The sequence below is a fragment of the Mesoplodon mirus genome (assembly GCF_964341445.2).
Source record: "Mesoplodon mirus genome assembly, chromosome: 5".
Classification (NCBI taxonomy): Eukaryota; Metazoa; Chordata; class Mammalia; order Artiodactyla; family Ziphiidae; genus Mesoplodon; species Mesoplodon mirus.
The window spans coordinates 183,874,357-183,891,963 of NC_138980.1; the positions used below are offsets into that span (position 1 = coordinate 183,874,357).

The 17,607-nt window shown below is 54.7% G+C and overlaps 1 protein-coding gene across 1 annotated transcript in view; it reads left to right on the forward strand.

Annotated features, from left to right (window-relative positions):
• SLC6A3 (solute carrier family 6 member 3) overlaps window positions 1-16,753 on the forward strand; it is a gene marked incomplete at its 3' end in the record, with an annotated part of 34,248 nt that extends 17,495 nt beyond the window's left edge. The window contains exons 8-14 of the mRNA XM_082622887.1: window positions 3,237-3,349; window positions 4,430-4,558; window positions 5,199-5,298; window positions 7,728-7,828; window positions 8,986-9,153; window positions 11,005-11,076; window positions 16,730-16,753. Coding sequence (XP_082479013.1) covers window positions 3,237-3,349; window positions 4,430-4,558; window positions 5,199-5,298; window positions 7,728-7,828; window positions 8,986-9,153; window positions 11,005-11,076; window positions 16,730-16,753 — 707 coding nt within the window. The remainder of the gene's footprint in view (window positions 1-3,236; window positions 3,350-4,429; window positions 4,559-5,198; window positions 5,299-7,727; window positions 7,829-8,985; window positions 9,154-11,004; window positions 11,077-16,729) is intronic.
• Between the last annotated feature and the right edge of the window lie 854 nt (window positions 16,754-17,607).

Here is a 17,607-nt window from a genome sequence, read left to right on the forward strand (position 1 = left end):
TGAGCCAGGAGGGGCCTCCCCCGAGACTGTCCCCGTCAGGGGTGGGCCCCTCCCTTCCCCTGGGAAGCCCCTCTTCTTCCGGGGGGCTGGGGGACTGATCTCCTCCTGGTCTTCTCACTCTTGAGCAGGAGGGTGGCCTTCAGGGCGGGGCTGAGGGGGACAGACGGCCACCCCCACCCGCGCCCTGAGCTCTCAGCAGGTCGGCCCCGTCAGCCCATCCAGTTCTTGAGAATTTGAGTGCTGGGAGCCGCACTTTTTTTGTTTTCAATTTTTGAATTTTATTTTATTTTTTTATACAGCAGGTTCTTATTAGTCATCAATTTTATGCACATCAGTGTATACATGTCAATCCCAATTTCCCAATTCATCCCACCACCACCCCCGCCGCTTTCCCCCCATGGTGTCCATACATTTGTTCTCTACATCTGTGTCTCAATTTCTGCCCTGCAAACCGGTTCATCTGTACCATTTTTCTAGGTTCCACATATATGCGTTAATATACGATATTTGTTTTTCTCTTTCTTACTCACTTCACTCTGTATGACAGTCTCTAGATCCATCCACGTCTCAACAAATGACCCAATTTTGTTCCTTTTAATGGCTGAGTAATATGCCATTGTATATATGTACCACATCTTCTTTATCCACTCGTCTGTCGATGGGCATTTAGGTTGCTTCCATGATCTGGCTATTGTAAATGGTCCTGCAATGAACATTGGGGTTCATGTATCTTTTTTTTTTTTACAACTTTATTGGAGTATAATTGCTTCACAATTGTGTGTTAGTTTCTGCTTTATAACAAAATGATATACATATACATCTGTTCCCATATCCCTTCCCTCTTGCGTCTCCCTCCCTCCCACCCTCCCCATCCCACCCCTCTAGGTGGTCACAAAGCACCAAGCTGATCTCCCTGTGCTCTGCGGCTGCTTCCCACTAGCTATCTACCTTACGTTTGGTAGTGTATATATGTCCATGCCTCTCTCTCGCTTTGTCACAGCTTACCCTTCCTCCTCCCCATATCCTCAAGTCCATTCTCTAGTAGGTCTGTGTCTTTATTCCTGTTTTACCCCTAGGTTCTTCATGACATTTTTTTTCTCTTAAATTCCATATATATGTGTTAGCATATGGTATTTGTCTTTCTCTTTCTGACTTATTTCACTCTGTATGACAGACTCTGGGTATATGCCCAGTAGTGGGATTGCTGGGTCATATGGTAGTTCTATTTTTAGTTTTTTAAGGAACCTCCATACTGTTCTCCATAGTGGCTGTATCAATTTACATTCCCACCAACAGTGCATGAGGGTTCCCTTTTCTCCACACCCTCTCCAGCATTTACTGTTTCTAGATTTTTTGATGATGGCCATTCTGACTGGTGTGAGGTGATACCTCATTGTAGTTTGGATTTGCACTTCTCTAATGATTAGTGATGTTGAGCATTCTTTCATGTGTTTGTTGGCAATCTGTATGTCTTCTTTGGAGAAATGTCTATTTAGGTCTTCTGCCCATTTTTGGATTGGGTTGCTTGTTTTTTTAATATTGAGCTGCATGAGCTGTTTATACATTTTGGAGATAAATCCTTTGTCCGTTGATTCATTTGCAAATATTTTCTCCCATTCTGAGGGTTGTCTTTTCATCTTGTTTATGGTTTCCTTTGCTGTGCAAAAGCTTTGAAGTTTCATTAGGTCACATTTGGAGCTGCACTTTGAAAGCAGGAAACAGAGGTTTGGAGACGGGGCAGACAGACCCCTCTAAGACTGCAGTGGGAAAGCTGGGGGCTGGGGTGAAATCTCAGCAAGTGTTTCCAAATCCATACTCCTTCCTGTAGGAAAAAAAATCCAATATAGGCAGGAGAAAGGGAACATAATGCAAATAAATACAGAGCAGTGAAATTTACTCACTGTTGCATTTATGCATTTTCACCGCTCTTTTGCCCTTTATTATGATAAATAGCAATAGTTTGCAAGAACCTCCATTAACCCCTGAAGTAAGCTGAATGTATTCTATGCATTTCCATGACAAGCAAAGTAAATGTCATTTATAGCTCTAATTCTCCAGAAAACAGGGTGAAATGTTAACCCAAGAGCAGAAATGAAAGGTGAGGATATTGGCCTTGCGTTCAGCCGAGCGTATGGTTATCGTCCTCGGTTTGTGGCATTTAGACTGTAGAGCTTTTCAAATGAGACACCCCTTCGTTCCACAGCGGAAACCCTGCTCCCTCTGTGGGGTTGGGACTCGCAGAGCACAGGCCTGACACCAGGGCTCCTAAGAGACCTTGGGAGGTGGACCCTGGCTCTGGCCTTTGTTTGATTCTCTAGAAGGATCAGTAAGTGCCCTGTTCCTAACAGCTGGCACCCAACACAGGCCCCGCTGAGGACGAGGGAACCGAAAAAGTTATGTCACACCTCCGTGATCAAGTGCTCGGGAGACCATGCCAGTGAGCTACATGGCACATCTTTTTAAAGTTACCCATGAAAATGTTCAACTAGCAGTTTCCTGTGGGCATCTTTTTTACTTTGGGATCATTTGCAGCCAAAGTGCCTGAGTCTTGGCTGAGTCCTGAGCCCCTCCATCCCCACCTCCACCCAGATCCCACCTGCTGGGGGGAAGGGAGCAGGTGCGTTTCCCGCGTGTGCCCATCCTGACCCGGCAGTCGCACTCCCAGGAGAGTACCAAAGGGACAGTCAGAGGAGGCTCGTACATGAGCAGAAACACACCGCTTTGCCAGGAGCATCTGGAGAAGCCCTCGCTAAACTGTGGTATCTGTGCAACACTGCGTGGTTTCTAAAGTTATACTCTGAGTTATACGTTGGCACAGAAAAATATCTACAGTGTGGGCTGCATGACCCACAGCGTGCCCGTGTGTGTAGGCAGTGCACATGTGTCCACCGCAGGCACCAAAAACAAACCAGAGGCGCCCCGAGTGCTTGGAGGGAGGAAGGGTAGGACCCCTGGAAGCCCCTCCTGCCCTCCTCCCGCTGGCTGTGCCCCCTCCTCTCCCAGGGCCCGCACAGCCCCGGGAGACGGTCTGGGGCTGGAGGGGAGAGAACAGAGGCCCTCCCTCCCATGGATCCGGCTTCCATTCTCCAGAGTCCTGGGCCCTGAACTCCAGGAGGGAGGGCTTTCCAAGGAGAGCGGAAAGAAGGCAGTAGGCAGGGCGTTGTGCCCCCTTGTGGTCTCCGGGTGGGGGGGGCGGGGCTGGGGGTGACGGAAGGAACGGCGGGGTCTGCTTTCAGGGCCGGGGCTGATCTTCATCATCTACCCCGAGGCGCTTGCCACGCTCCCGCTCTCCTCCGTCTGGGCCGTGGTTTTCTTTGTCATGCTGCTCACCCTGGGAATCGACAGCGCCGTGAGTGACCTCGGTGCTCCGCGTGCCGTGGGCCCACCAGTGACAGCCAGCCCTCACGGGGCCAGGCCGGCCCCGGGTGCCCTTGCGGGTCTCCCAAAGCCCCGTGCCTGCACAGCGCCCCTGCGTGGGAGGCAGGGTCCCACAGTAACTGCAGGGAGGCTTCGGACCAGCTCGCCCCTCTTCTCCCCCCCGGGGGAGGGCACAGCAAGCCCCCTGCGAGTCCTAGACACAGGCACAGGGCCGGGGCAGCCCGACTCACGCCTTCCCTGTCCCCCAGCCGCCAGGAGGAAGGGTGCCCGCGCGGGGTGGGAAGCGGAGGCTGCAGCCGGGCCCTCTGAGCATCCTGTGGCGGCCCTGCGTGCGCACGGGCGCTGGCTCGGCAGGCGGACTTCCCCGGGCTACTCCTCCACGTGGCCTGCTGGGACCGACAGCCGAGACCTCAGGCCCCACGTTCATCCGAGCTTCCTGGAAAGTGCGGAGGACCGCGGATCCCCACTGTGACAGCCGGTCACGCACTGTAGCCCTCCACCTCCGTCTCCCCGTCAGCCTTGTCACCTGCCCACTTGGTGGGCACAGCCCTTGGCGGGGACTCCCATAATCAGCACGTCCTGGAGGGGGTGGTCCCAACAGAGCAGGGCAGAGAGGCCCCCCAGCTGGCCGGGCCTCGCGGGTGACACCCCATCACGACAGCACTGAGAGTCAGGAGGCTTAATCAGTGAGGACATGGCCAGGTCCTCCCCGGGAGCAAAACTAAGCTGTGCTTGTGGGACAGACACTTGCTTAGAAAAGCCCAGCAGAGCTGAGCCTTTGTGGCGACGCAGGGGACGGTATTACGAGGGCCACGTAGCACTCCACCCCCTCTGGCAAATCCTCACCAGAGGACAGGGCATCCACCCCAGGTCCTCCCTCTCCAGTGGCCGTGTGTCCGGAGCAGCCCTTGCCGAGGGTGCATTCTGCACCCCGGACACCGTGCAGCTCCTGACTCTGTGCGCGTCCGTCGAGTTACCCGTATGGGGGCCTAGGCGGGGCGCAGAGCGCCGGCCCCGCCCCCAGCGCTCCTCTGCCCTGTGTCGGCTGCAGATGGGCGGGATGGAGTCGGTGATCACCGGGCTCATCGATGAGTTCCAGCTGCTGCACAGGCACCGGGAGCTCTTCACCCTCCTCATCGTCCTGGCAACCTTCCTTCTCTCCCTCTTCTGCGTCACCAATGTACGTACCTGCGCACCTGCGCTCGCCCGACCGACGATGTCTCCTTAGCGTTTGGTGTTTGGCAGCAGTGGTTAGCGCTGTCAGACCAGACAGAACCACGGCATTTCCAAGGGCTGCACCCCTCCAGACAACCCGCGACCTGTAATACGCGGGTGGCTGTGGTCACTCTCGGGGTGGCCTTGAGCACATTCAGGGAGCCACAGTCACTCAGCGTCACCATGGTCTCACGCGGTCCCTGGGTGCCTGAGCACTTGGTCTGGAGTGTTTCGGAACCTGGACAGCTCCCTGGGAAGAGCCCGTGGATTTGTGGGGCAGGAGGGTCAGGGGAGGCCTGTCGGGGGGATGCAGGACCCAGGTCCTCCCCCTCACAGAGGCCCTGCCAACTTTGGCATTTGCTTTGCTTTCATCCCTAATTGCTGGGGAGGAGAGAAGTTTTTCTTTTCCGGAATAGATGGGTCCCTAAGTAGCTGCTTGTGGACTGAATTTTAGTGATTCAAATAACACTCTCTAGGGAGTAAAATAGACGTTGTCTGTCAACTGACACTGCGGGCCAGGTTTCTGCTTTGGCAAGCGCACTTTGGTGGGCGAGGTGTGCCACGCCGGGCACCCCGGGTTCAGCAGGCACTCCCCCCTCTCCTAGGGTGGCATCTATGTCTTCACGCTGCTGGACCACTTTGCGGCCGGCACGTCCATCCTCTTCGGGGTGCTCATGGAGGTCATCGGGGTGGCCTGGTTCTACGGTAAGGACGGAGCTTTCCTCGGGGGGCTGGTGTGCTCCAACCACAAAGACCCAGCCCCTGTGCCGTCACTGCGACCGGCTGGGCCGGCGTCCTTGGGCTTTGTCGCCGTGCTGCTTCCTTTTTGGCAAAGCTGCCCTCCACTGTGGTCACCACACATCACAGAGGAGGCTTGGCAGCCAGCTGTTCAATGGATCAGTGTAGACAGCCTGGACGGCAGCCCGAAATCCTTACTGCGGTCAGAGCACTCGGTGTGGCCACATAATCACGCTGCTGGTTCTTGAGAAGGAAGGATTTGCAAGGACGCTGGGACACTGGCTGGTGCTGGAGGCGAGGTCTCCGCATTTGCTGAGCACAGTCGACCAGCGCCGAGGTGGCAGGGGAGCAGGCTGAGTGGGCTTCTCTCTGGGGACGTGCCACTAAGGCCCTCAGCAGACGGGAGGGGTGACGGTAGTGTCCAGAGAGCCGCTGTCCAGCGTCGGGCCAGAACTCCTGACCCTGCGCGGACAGCACCACCTGGACTCCAGACTACCCCCCGCCCTGGTTCAGCGCTCATTCGTGGATTAGGACTGGGAGCCCCTCGAGGTCAGGGGCCTGCTGGTCAGCAGGCAGCCCCTGGAAGAGGCACGGCCCAGCCTGCAGCTGTGCTGCCCGGCCCCCCCTGGGGTGCCCGCCACATTTCCTGGGATGCCCTGCTGTAGGTTTGACAGCTGCAGAAGCTGTGCCCTTTCCAGCCTACTGCCCGGGCCCACCTTGCTCTCTCTCCGTTTCTTTCCTGTGACCTGGGGTCATGGTGCCACTCAGCTCTCCTGGCCAGGTATCTATGGGGGAGTTTGCAGTGAAAGCTCGAGATAACGGGCACACTCCCCTGCATGTGTATGTGCTTCAGCCCAAAGCCAAAGGCCTGTGCTGTTCGAGAACCACAGACTCGCAGCAGCCCTGGTGTCACATGAGGGGGTCATGGTCTCTGCCTCGGCCCTGGAATTATAACCTGAAAAGCACTCTAGCTTTGAGAGGCTTAACCTGGCAAATCGTTCATATCCCAAGAATACTCTTCCAATTATATTTACTTTTCTACAGAAAAGGGAAATATCAAGCTCTCTGTGCTTTCATTGGCACCTGGAATCAATACTTGTCTATAGCTTTAAATTATAATCTCCCCACCTCAAAATAAAACCTCAGAGAAGGAGAGAAAGTGCTTCAAATGTATCCCACAGCCATGAACGTGGGGCTGGCGGAGACGGGAGGCAGACTGGCCCTGCAGGGAACAGGTGCTTCCCAAAGCCTCCAAAGACAGAGGTCACGCCGTTTCTCCAGACAGCCATTCGCACCCAGAACGCGCCCACCTCTCAGTGCCCCCAGGTCCCTGTGGTCTCAGAGAGGATGACCCGGCGCAGGAGGGGCTGGCCTGCCCTGGACCTGCTTGAGGGCCCGAGGGGCCTGGTGGACACGCCCATCTTTGCTGGCCTTTGGGTTCAGCCTCCTCCACCCCACTTCTCCAGGGTCTGAGTCCGGGATCTGCTGATGGGGTTGGAGTGTGAAGAGGGGATTCTGCACGGAGGTGTAGCCCTGCTGTGTCCCCGCATGTGACACAGGACTCGGCCAACCAGCTTCTGTCACATGACCAGAGGCCAGGCCAGGCTCAGGGCAAGAGAAATCACTGTAAGGTCTGGAGAAAGCTGCGGCACATGGAGCTTCTAGAAGTAGCTTTCCTTACAAAAGCATGACTGTTCACACAAACGGAATGTCGTTCAGCCTTAAGAAGGGCATTCTGATGCATATGCTGCTACAACATGGACGGACCTTGAGGGCATTCTGCTCAGTGACATAAGCCAGCCACAGAAGGACAGATCCTGTAGGAGTCCCATGAGGTCCCTGGAAGAGTCAGGTTCACACAGACGGAAAGTAGGATGGGGGCGTGGCATGGGCTGGGTGAGGGGATGGGGAGTGAGCACTTAATGGGGACCGAATCTCAGTTGGGGAGGATGAGAAAGTTCTGGAGATGATGGCGGTGGTACTCACACAACAGTGTGAATGTACGTAATGCCACTGAGCTGTGCACTAAAAATGGTTAAAATGGTAAGTCTTATGTTACACATATTTTACCATGATTTTTGTAAATGAACAAAAAGTGATTACAGAGGGGAAGCAGGGATGACCGTGAGCCACGGGGAGGAGGAGCTGAGATGGGAGGAGGGCGGAGGCCCCACAGGCCCCCTTGGGGTCATCAGTGATCCCAGTGTCACCACGGGGACATGCGTTGGGCCCGGGTCAGCAAGACCCCTGGGTGGCTGGGTGGGGCGGCCTGGGCACCAGCGTGCAGCCCGGGCTCCAGGTCTGCTGGGGGTGGCCCCGGGGTTGGTGGGGGCCCGGCGGGGCCCGCGTCTCGGGCAGATGCCGTGCTGACCGCCTGCTTGGCCACCTTCCCGCAGGCGTGTGGCAGTTCAGCGACGACATCAAGCAGATGACCGGGCAGCGGCCCAGCCTCTACTGGCGGCTCTGCTGGAAGTTCATCAGCCCCTGCTTCCTCCTGGTGAGGCCCCTCCTTCCCCGCTCCCCCGCCACCCAGTCCAGCAGGGGCCACACATGCCTGATGATGGGGGAGGGGCTCGGTGCTGCCCGGGGACCAGGGTCTCCACGGGCGGGAGTCGGCGGGTCACCAAACTCAGGCAGGAGGGCAGGCTGGCCCCCCACATCCTCTGGTCTCCTGAAGATCCCCCCCGACTGGAGCCACTGAGAAACCACTCACGGGAGGCAGGGGTCCCACCCGATTAAGGCCCGTGTGCGTCCTGCTCGGCCCCTGTGCTTGGAGGGCGTCAGCGGACCTCTGCCTGGAGGCCCGAGAGAAGGGTGAGAACCTGGGAAGACAGGTGCTCAGATGCGAAGCCGGACGGGAGCCGCTCGGGTTCTGTGACAGCGCGGCCCCCAGGGCTCCCCAGTAGCTGCTGTCGTCCAGGCCAGGGGTCTGCAAGCTCGGGCCTGCGGCCAGGTCTACCCACCGCCTGTTGCGTTGGAACACTGCCGTTCTGGTTCATCCACGCGTCCACACCACAACCTCAGAGCCAGGTGGCTGTGGCCGAGCCCCAATGGCTCACAAAGCTGGAACTGCCTGCCCTGTCTGGTGGCCCCAGGCAGCCGTTCAGCGGCCGTCCAGCTCTGAGTGCAGAGCCCAGGACAGCAAGCACCTCGTGACCTTGGCCCTCCTCCTGCCCAGCCAGCCCAGCGGCCCCCAGGGTGTCCACGGATGGGGCAGGGGCCTCGGGCAGCACCCCCTCCACCCCGAGGGCCAGTGAGAGAGGAGGCGGAGTGGGGGTGAGGTTCCCAGTTCGAGCCCCAAGCTCCCTGAGCCGCTCCAAACCTGCAGGGGCTGCTGGTCACCCCCAGCTACCCAGCAGCCTGGGGCCTGTGACCTCCAGACCAGCCAGGTGTCCTGCTTCTCCCCGTGTGGCAACCTGTGAGGTTTACAAGGGACAGTGAGAGAATCCCCGCCCATCAGACTTCAGAATTGGAGGGGTGTGCGCCCCCCAAGCACCCCTGCCCCGTCCTGCAGCAGCCCCAGTCTGCAGAGTGCACACAGACGCCCGCTGCCTGGGTTCTCGGCCTAGTCCCGTTGCGCGGGGGACCCTCCACCGGAGCCACCCGCTGGTACCCCTGCCCCAGCCGCCCCTGACCCCTGCCCCTCGGTTTCAGTTTGTGGTCGTGGTCAGTGTCGCAACCTTCCGGCCCCCGCACTATGGAGCCTACATCTTCCCCGAGTGGGCCAATGCGCTGGGCTGGGCCATCGCCGCCTCCTCCATGTCCGTGGTGCCCATCTACGCCGCCTACAAGTTCTGCAGCCTGCCCGGCTCCTCGAGGGAGGTGTGTATCTGGACAGGTCTCCTTCACCTGCCCTTCCCCCCCGCCCCCGATCGTGAGGCCACCAACAAGGTCAGGCAGGTGTCCCTGTCCCAGGCCTGCCCCCGCCTGCTCATCTGTGCCCAGCAGGAGGGGCTGGAGGGGCCAGAGATCATGCCAGAGACACGTGGGCTGGTGTGAGGGTGGGCTGTGCCTGTGCGTGCGTGCGTTCGTGTGTGTGTGTGCCGGTCTTTGTGTGTGCATGTGTGTGTGTGCACGCCTGTGTGTGCCTGTCTTGGGGTGTGTGTGTGTGCGCTCGCCTGTGTGTGCCTGTCTTGGTGTGTGTGTGTCCTCACGTGGGCACATACACGTGCGTACTTGCCTGTGTGTCTCTGGGTGTGTGTGTGCACGCCTGTGTGTGCCTGTCTTGGGGTGTGTGTGTGTGTGTGCGCGGGCCTGTGTGTGCCTGTCTTGGGGTGTGTGTGTGTGCGCGCTCGCCTGTGTGTGCCTGTCTTGGGGTGTGTGTGTGTGTGCGCTCGCCTGTGTGTGCCTGTCTTGGTGTGTGTGTGTCCTCACGTGGGCACGTACACGTGCGTACTTGCCTGTGTGTCTCTGTGTGTGTGTGTGCACGCCTGTGTGTGCCTGTCTTGGTGTGTGTGTGTCCTCACGTGGGCACATACACGTGCATACTTGCCTGTGTCTCTCTGGGTGTGTGTGCACGCCTGTGTGTGCCTGTCTTGGGGGGGGGTGTGTGCACGCCTGTGTGTGCCTGTCTTGGGGTGTGTGTGTCCTCATGTGGACACATACACGTGCGTACTTGCCTGTGTGTCTCTGGGTGTGTGTGCACGCCTGTGTGTGCCTGTCTTGGGGTGTGTGTGTCCTCACGTGGGCACATACACGTGCGTACTTGCCTGTGTGTCTCTGGGTGTGTGTGTGCACGCCTGTGTGTGCCTGTCTTGGGGTGTGTGTGTCCTCACGTGGGCACATACACGTGCGTACTTGCCTGTGTCTCTCTGGGTGTGTGTGCACGCCTGTGTGTGCCTGTCTTGGGGTGTGTGTGTCCTCACGTGGGCACATACACGTGCGTACTTGCCTGTGTGTCTCTGGGTGTGTGTGTGCGCTCGCCTGTGTGTGCCTGCCTTGGGGGGTGTGTGTCCTCACGTGGGCACATACACGTGCGTACTTGCCTGTGTGTCTCTGGGTGTGTGTGCGCTCGCCTGTGTGTGCCTGTCTTGGGGTGTGTGTGTCCTCACGTGGGCACATACACGTGCGTACTTGCCTGTGTGTCTCTGGGTGTATGTGTGCACGCCTGTGTGTGCCTGTCTTGGGGTGTGTGTGTCCTCACGTGGGCCCATACACGTGCGTACTTGCCTGTGTGTCTCTGGGTGTGTGTGCACACATGCTCTACAGTGTGCAGTGCAGGTGGAAGGGCAGTGGTCTGAGGGTGGGGGTGGAAGCAGGGGACCCGCCTTCTCCTGGGGCCGAGTCCACGTGGGGCCGAGCAGGGCCAGCGGGATCCCCAGGCAGGCACCCTCGTGTGGGCTGGGGGTGGCTCTGGGCCTCGCAGTCGATCGGGCGTGCTCCTGCGTCACCTATGAAGGAGGGGGTGGGTGGGCTGGGCACGGGGGTCCCTCCACCTCACATCTTGGTGCCGGGATTCCTGGAAGAGACGGAGGACACCTTTGCTCAGGGCCCACCGTGAGCTTGACGTGGAGACGAACCTCCTCCAGTAGTGGCTACTTCCAGTTGGGCTGGACTTTGCTCCAGGGTCTAAGGAGACCCAAGCCATCAGCTCCCACATCGACAGTAGTTGACCAGGGCCCATTCACCCCGCTGAGGCTGGGCCGGCGCCCACAGTTGCTCCTTCTCTTCTAGAAACTGGCCTACGCCATCACGCCCGAGAAGGAACACGAGCAGGTGGACAGAGGGGAGGTGCGCCAGTTCACAGTGAGTGCCACTCTCCCCACTGCTGGCTGGGGGCGGAGGCGCCCTGGGTGGGTGCTCCCTCCTCCAACCCCAGAGCGAGGTGCTTGGTCAGGACGCCAGCATCAGCTGTGAATGCTGCACAGCCAAGTCCTTCCAGGACGTGGACACTCTGACTCGAAAGCTGTGTAAGGGGCATGATTTTAGGCAGGGGTGGGGGTGGGGGCCTATTGGGACAGAGAACTGCCCCTTATGCAGCTTGAAGGGTCGTGACCTGGTGCAGGATGCTCTGTTTGTGCTTTGCTTTCTGTCTCATTCATTTCAGCTCTGTCATTATTTCTCCCTCCTACTTTCATTGGTCTACTCTGTCATACATTTACTAACTTCTTAATTTAGACCGTGGATCATTAATTTTCAACCTTTCTTCTTTTCTAACATAAGCATTCAAGGCTAAGAATTTCCCTCAAAATACCCTGTTGGCTGTGTTCCACAACTTTTTTTTCTTATAATTAGAAATTTTTGTTAACATCTTTATTGGAGTATAATTGCTTTACAGTGTTGTGTTAGTTTCTGCTGTATAACAAAGTGAATCAGCTATATGTCACAACTTTTAACATAGCATTTTGTGTATCATTTAGTTCTAAGCATATTTTAATTTTCATTGTGACTTCTTCCACCCATGAATGCTTAGAAGTCTGCCTTTAAATTCCCAAATATATGGGGATGTTTCATTTATCTTTTGGTTATTGATTTCTAAATTAATTGCATTGGGTTCAGACACCTTTTTACTCATTCTTTGGAGTGTATTGATACTCCTTTATGGCCAAGTACCTAATCAAATTTTATAAATGCTACGTGTATCTTCAGATGAGATGTGTTCTCCAATTGTTGATATGCAATTCTCCTTCTGTCCATTAGATTGGGCTTGTAACTGCGTTGTTCAAATCTTTTACAATTTTGCACATTTTAGCTCTGTTTAACCATCAGTAATCCGTAGATATTTATGGGATATCTGACCTTGAAAGCATATTTGTCCAAGTTTCCCTTGTAGTTCTACTGGGTTTTGCTTTATCTATTCTGAGCCTGTTTTCTGGGACAGCTATGGGTTCAGAATTATCACATCTACTTGGCCGATCCTTGCTCCCTTGCTGTGTTTTTGCTCTTAAAGTCCTTCTTGTCTGAGGTGACTACAGCTGCACTAGGTTTCTTTTGAGTTTACCTGAAATGTCTTTTGTGATCTTTTAACTTCCAACTTTGCAATCATCTTAACATTTAGGTGTCTTTAGCAAACCTCGAACACACTGGAATGCTTTAGTCTGGCAACTGGGCAGATTAATCCATTTATATTTGTTGTGATTACTGGTACAGTTGGGCTTGATTCTGCTATTTTTTAACCTGTTCCATTTTTTAATGTTTACTTTTCCACCTTATTGTTGCCTTTTATGATTGATTTTTTTGGTCTTTTTTTTTCTTGTTCTACTCTTTCCTCTCTGTTTGGAATTTATATACTTTATTCTATTCATTTTATAGTTGTTTGTGAAATTGTACCATGCATATTTCACTTTAAGTATAAAGTTAAACATTATCTGAACACCCATCCTGAATATCACAAGGACTTAAATTTTCCTCCTACAGATGAATAAGCTATTATTGTCCAATATTCCATTTATGTCATTTTTAACCCACAAATTACTCACTATTATTATTGTTGTTATTTTGTCCAGAAACTTCCCTGGACAAGCGTGCATGTCCAGTGTTTATTTGTTCACTCTACTTTTTGGCATATACGTCTTTCGTTTGAGGACCATTTTCTTGCCTTTCTAAGAAGCATCCTTCAGACATTCCTTTAAGGGGGTGTCTTAATAAACTTCCTCACTGTTGTGTGTCTGTGAATGTCTTTACTGGGCCCTTACTTATGACAGAGTTTCCACAGGCATGTGGCTCTCGATCAAGTTATGGTCTTTCGGCATTCTGAAGATGGTGGTTCTCCACCCGCAGCCCTGCAGCCCTGCTGAGACATGTGGCCCCATGGGGCGGGGTACTTATGACGGAGTTTCCACAGGCATGTGGCTCTCGATCAAGTTATGGTCTTTCGGCATTCTGAAGATGGTGGTTCTCCACCCGCAGCCCTGCAGCCCTGCTGAGACATGTGGCCCCATGGGGCGGGGTCCCCGGACCCATTCCAGCTTCCTTTGCATTTGGTGCTGCAGTTTCCCTGTGACGTGTCTGGGCATAGATTTCTTTTATTTATATTATTGCAAAGTTATTATAAGTAGTTTTATTTACGTATTCCTCCTGGCATCTCTTGTGTGCCCAGGGTCTGTAAATTCATGGTTTTTGTGAGTTCTGGGAACTTTGCAGCCCTGCTTAAATCTTGCCCCTTGCTTCTCTGCTTCCGTCCTGGGCTCTGCCATATGGGGCTTCCCTGGCTCCTCCGGGTCTCATACTCTTTCAGGTGTCTTTTTAGGTTTTGTGTCCGGGTGCAGCATTGTACATTAGCCCACCCGTGGCTGTTTTTCATTTATTTAACCACATAACAAAATAAACCCTTGTGAATAACCATACAAAACTCCACCTTGATAGTAACTCACGTCTACCTCCGTGTCTGCCACCCTCCTGCCCCTGAAGTCAACACCATCTCAATCTAGCTGAATATTTCCCATGCATTTTCTGCTGCACAGTTTTGTTGCATCTGTAGTTACTGCTGTATTCCTGAAAAGTAGACTCTTTGGTTTCAGTTGTTTTTAAATTTATTGAAAGGGCATCACGCTGCCTGAGTCTTTGGGTTCATTTCTCCACCGTGCACAGTTACAGTACCGTACTTCATGCTTCTCATACCCACAGTCCGCTGAGCCTTTTAGAACTGTGGGTTTATAATTTTCAGTGTATTTGGAAATTTTGGGCTATTATTTCTTCCATTTTTTTCTGTCCCACCCCCTAAGGTCACGGGCTCCAGTTACCCATATCTTAGGCCACATTAATTCTCTTCCCTTTGTGTGTTTTATTTTGTGTGCTTTCTGTTGCTTTTGTTTGGTCCACTAATTTTTTTCCTCTGCAAAGTCTAATCTGCTAATAATCCCATCTAGCACACCTATCATTTCACACGTTGTCGTTTTCATCTCTAGAAGTTCACGCTGGGTCTTTTTATGTCCTTCATCACGCCTCTACTTACCTTTTGGACATATGGACTGCAGTTATAATCACTGTGTAATTCCCTCATCTGCCAGTGTCAACATCTGTGTCTGTGCCGGGTCAGTGTCAGTTGACTTTTCTCATAAGGGGTTGAATTCTTCTGCTGCTTCACACATCTGGTCATTTTTAATTGGATTCTGAATATTGTGAGTTTTACCTTGTTAGAGGCTGGATATGTTTGTGTTTCTTTACGTATTCTTGAGCTCTGTTCTGGGTCGTCATTAAGTTACTCGGAGACAGTTTGATCTCTGGGGGACTTGGTTTTTAAGACTAGTTAGGTGGGACCAGAGCGGCATTTAGTGGGGGGCGGTTTCCAGTGCTGGTGCAAGACCTGGGTGAACACTCTACCTGGCGCCCTGAAATCCAGGAGATGCTCCAGCCTGGCTGCAGGGCGGGCACAGCTCCTGTCCTGTGAGTTTCAGAGACATTTCCCGAATCCTGCCGGGAGGGTGTCTCCAGCCTCGAGTGCCCTGAATGCTCAGCTGAACCCTCGGGTCCCTGTGCACGTGCCCAGGGCCCTCAGTGCCGCACTCGCCCCTCTGCAGCTCCATCCTGTGAACTCCAGCCGCCTTGGGCTCCCCAGCGCTCACCCCACCTCATCAGGCCAGGGGGTCGCTGCCCCACCTGGTCGTCCCCTCCCCCGCTGAAGCCTAGAAAGCCCCTCGAGGCCGCAGTGGGGCAGTTGGACAGATCCCCTTGCTTGTCTCCCTCGGGGAATCTGTCCTCTGTCGTCTGGCCTCCTGTGTCTGAAAACCCATTATTATGTATATTTTGTTCATTTTAAGCCGTGTCAGATGGTAGAATGTATTCAGTCCCCATTACTCCATCTGGACCAGAAATATCCTTCTTTTCTTTTTGGCTGAGCTGCGCACCTTGCGGGTTCTTAGTTCCCCGACCAGGCAGTGAAAGCGCCGAGTCCTAACCACTGGACCGCCAGGGAATTCCCTGGACCAGAAATGTCGTTGTCTGTGGCTGTGGCCGTTCACCTTGACGCTGCACACGGAAGTGTCACGTGTGCAGTGATGGAGACGCGTCCCCGTCACGTGCCCCCTTCCTGTGTCCCCCGTCGCTGACGGTTACACTGTTCACTTCTCTGGAAGCAGCAGTGGGCCCTGTGAACTGTGCAGCACGTAAGTGGCATCTATCACTTTTTAAACCATTTCTTACACAGCTGCCCAGTAATCCGAGGATCACAGCCTCTCTGGTCCGTGGGGATCTGAACTGGAGTTTCTGGTTCTTGCCGACCCGCTCGGGGTGGCTGCTGCCCGTGTTTCTGCTCTCCTGGTTGCAGCTTCATGGCTTGATCTCCACCTGTGGGGACTCTGAGCGGCCCCGTAAGCACGCCTTCCTCTGAGAAGGTCGCCTTCGGCTCATCTGTGGCCAGGACAGAGGGCCACTTCACCCCCGGGGTCGGGTCTCAGCTGGGGTCCCAGGTGTGGCCCCCCGGCCTCAGCACTGGTCTGAAGTCACCAGGGAGCCACTGCTCCGGCCCACGGGCCGTCCCTGTTCAAGCCCTGCCCTCTGGCTGCCCTCTGGCTGCTGTGTGGGTGTGTCCTAAGCAGGTTCTCCTGATGGTGATGGGGGGCCCTGCGGTGGGACCAGAGGCAGCACCTCCTACCCCAGGTGTGGCTGTGTCAGAGACAAGCCCTGCCCGTCTTTGTCTGGGAATGTTTACACAACACGGTTCTTTTTTTTTTTTTTTTTTTCAATTTAGAAGATATCATTTAAATTTTTTTTCTTTTCTTTTTTTACATCTTTATTGGAGTCTAATTGCTTTACAGTGGTGTGTTAGTTTCTGCTTTATAACAAAGGGAATCAGTTATACATATACATCTGTTCCCATATCCCTTCCCTCTTGCGTCTCCCTCCCTCCCACCCTCCCTATCCCACACCTCTAGGTTAGTGCGATCGAATGGCTTGTGCTCAAAAATAGGCTGAACTAACAGCTGGGTAATAACAGGCGATGACATTTGTGGACAACTAAATAGGGCCCCTGTCCATCTCACCCTTTCCCGAGCGGTGAACGAGGCCTCATCCCCCACCCACAGGGTCACAGAAAGCAGACAGCACCACGGGGTGCAGGGTTCCACTGGGTCGGGATCAGAGGCCCCAGGGGGCCAGGGGCATCGCAAGTCACATGCGAGCCAGTAGGCGAGTGCTGTGGACCAGCCCAGGCATGCTGGCATCCAGTGTCTGTCCAGCATCTGATGTCACACTGGCCAGGGATGGCAGAGGCTGCTGGTCCATGCTCTGGCCCCTTGAGGCCACTGTGCCCGCCGACAACATCTCTTTGTGAAGTGATGACTTGTCTCCATAAAGTTAAAAAGGACGTCAGGTCTGTGGTACCCCAGGAGCAGTGCTGGTCCCCCAGCCGCCCGCTGGGCTCAGGGATCTCCCAGCTACAAACCGGGCCGCCAGCCCAGGAGCTGCTTTTATCCAAGGAGCTCCTCCCTTCACGCCTGAATAAGCCCTGTTTTCGTTCCAGCTCCGCCACTGGCTCGTGGTGTAGAGGGGAGCGGAGGAAGGAGACCCACAGGGCACCATCCACAGCAGGACAGAGGCAACGAAGAAGGAAAATCTGAGCTTTGAGAGAAAGGAGGGCTGCGCCCACGCCATACCTGCTGCTTCGCTGGACACACTCAAGCCCTTCCCCTGACTGGTCACACCCTCTGTGCCACAGGGAGCCGACCCTCTGTCCGCCGTGTCACTGTGTAACTTACCTAGTCTGTGCCCGTCCCGCAGGTAGAAACGTCTGAGTCGTGTTCTGTGCGTTAGAGCTGCTCGCTTCTCCCGTGCCCACCCCAGGGCCCCCTGGAGCCCACAGCTTGCTGTCATCCATGTGTGCAGGAGAAATACGAAAATTATAGATTACGGATTCTCTGCTGAGAATCCCAGTGCTCACAATAGCTTCTTGGATCCTTTGTTTTGCTCGTATTAAAAAAGCCGAGTGTCATATTTTGCCTAATTGTGCAGAGGTGAAATGGCGGAAGCCATACAAAAGGTGACGAAGTGGGACCACGTGTCCCCACGTCACACAGGTCTGCTCAGAGCCCACGGAGGGCTAGGGTCCGGGTGTGAGATGGGGGTGCTATTTATTTCCTTGTAGCTACAAGAAAACTCCATAAAATGCATGTGGGCTGCCACCACCCCTGCCCGACGTGGACCCCCAGCCACGGAGAAAGTGAGCTCGGCACGAGCAGGAGTGTGTCCCCCGTGGGGGTCTCCAACCACGCAGAGCCCCCGAGGTGGCAGCCTGGAGCCCCGCAGTCTTGGGAGGGAGACCCCGCCAGAATTTTCTCTGAGGCACGTGTCACGTCAGGAACAGCACTTGTTTCCTTAGGGAACGGCTTTTGGAATCGTATT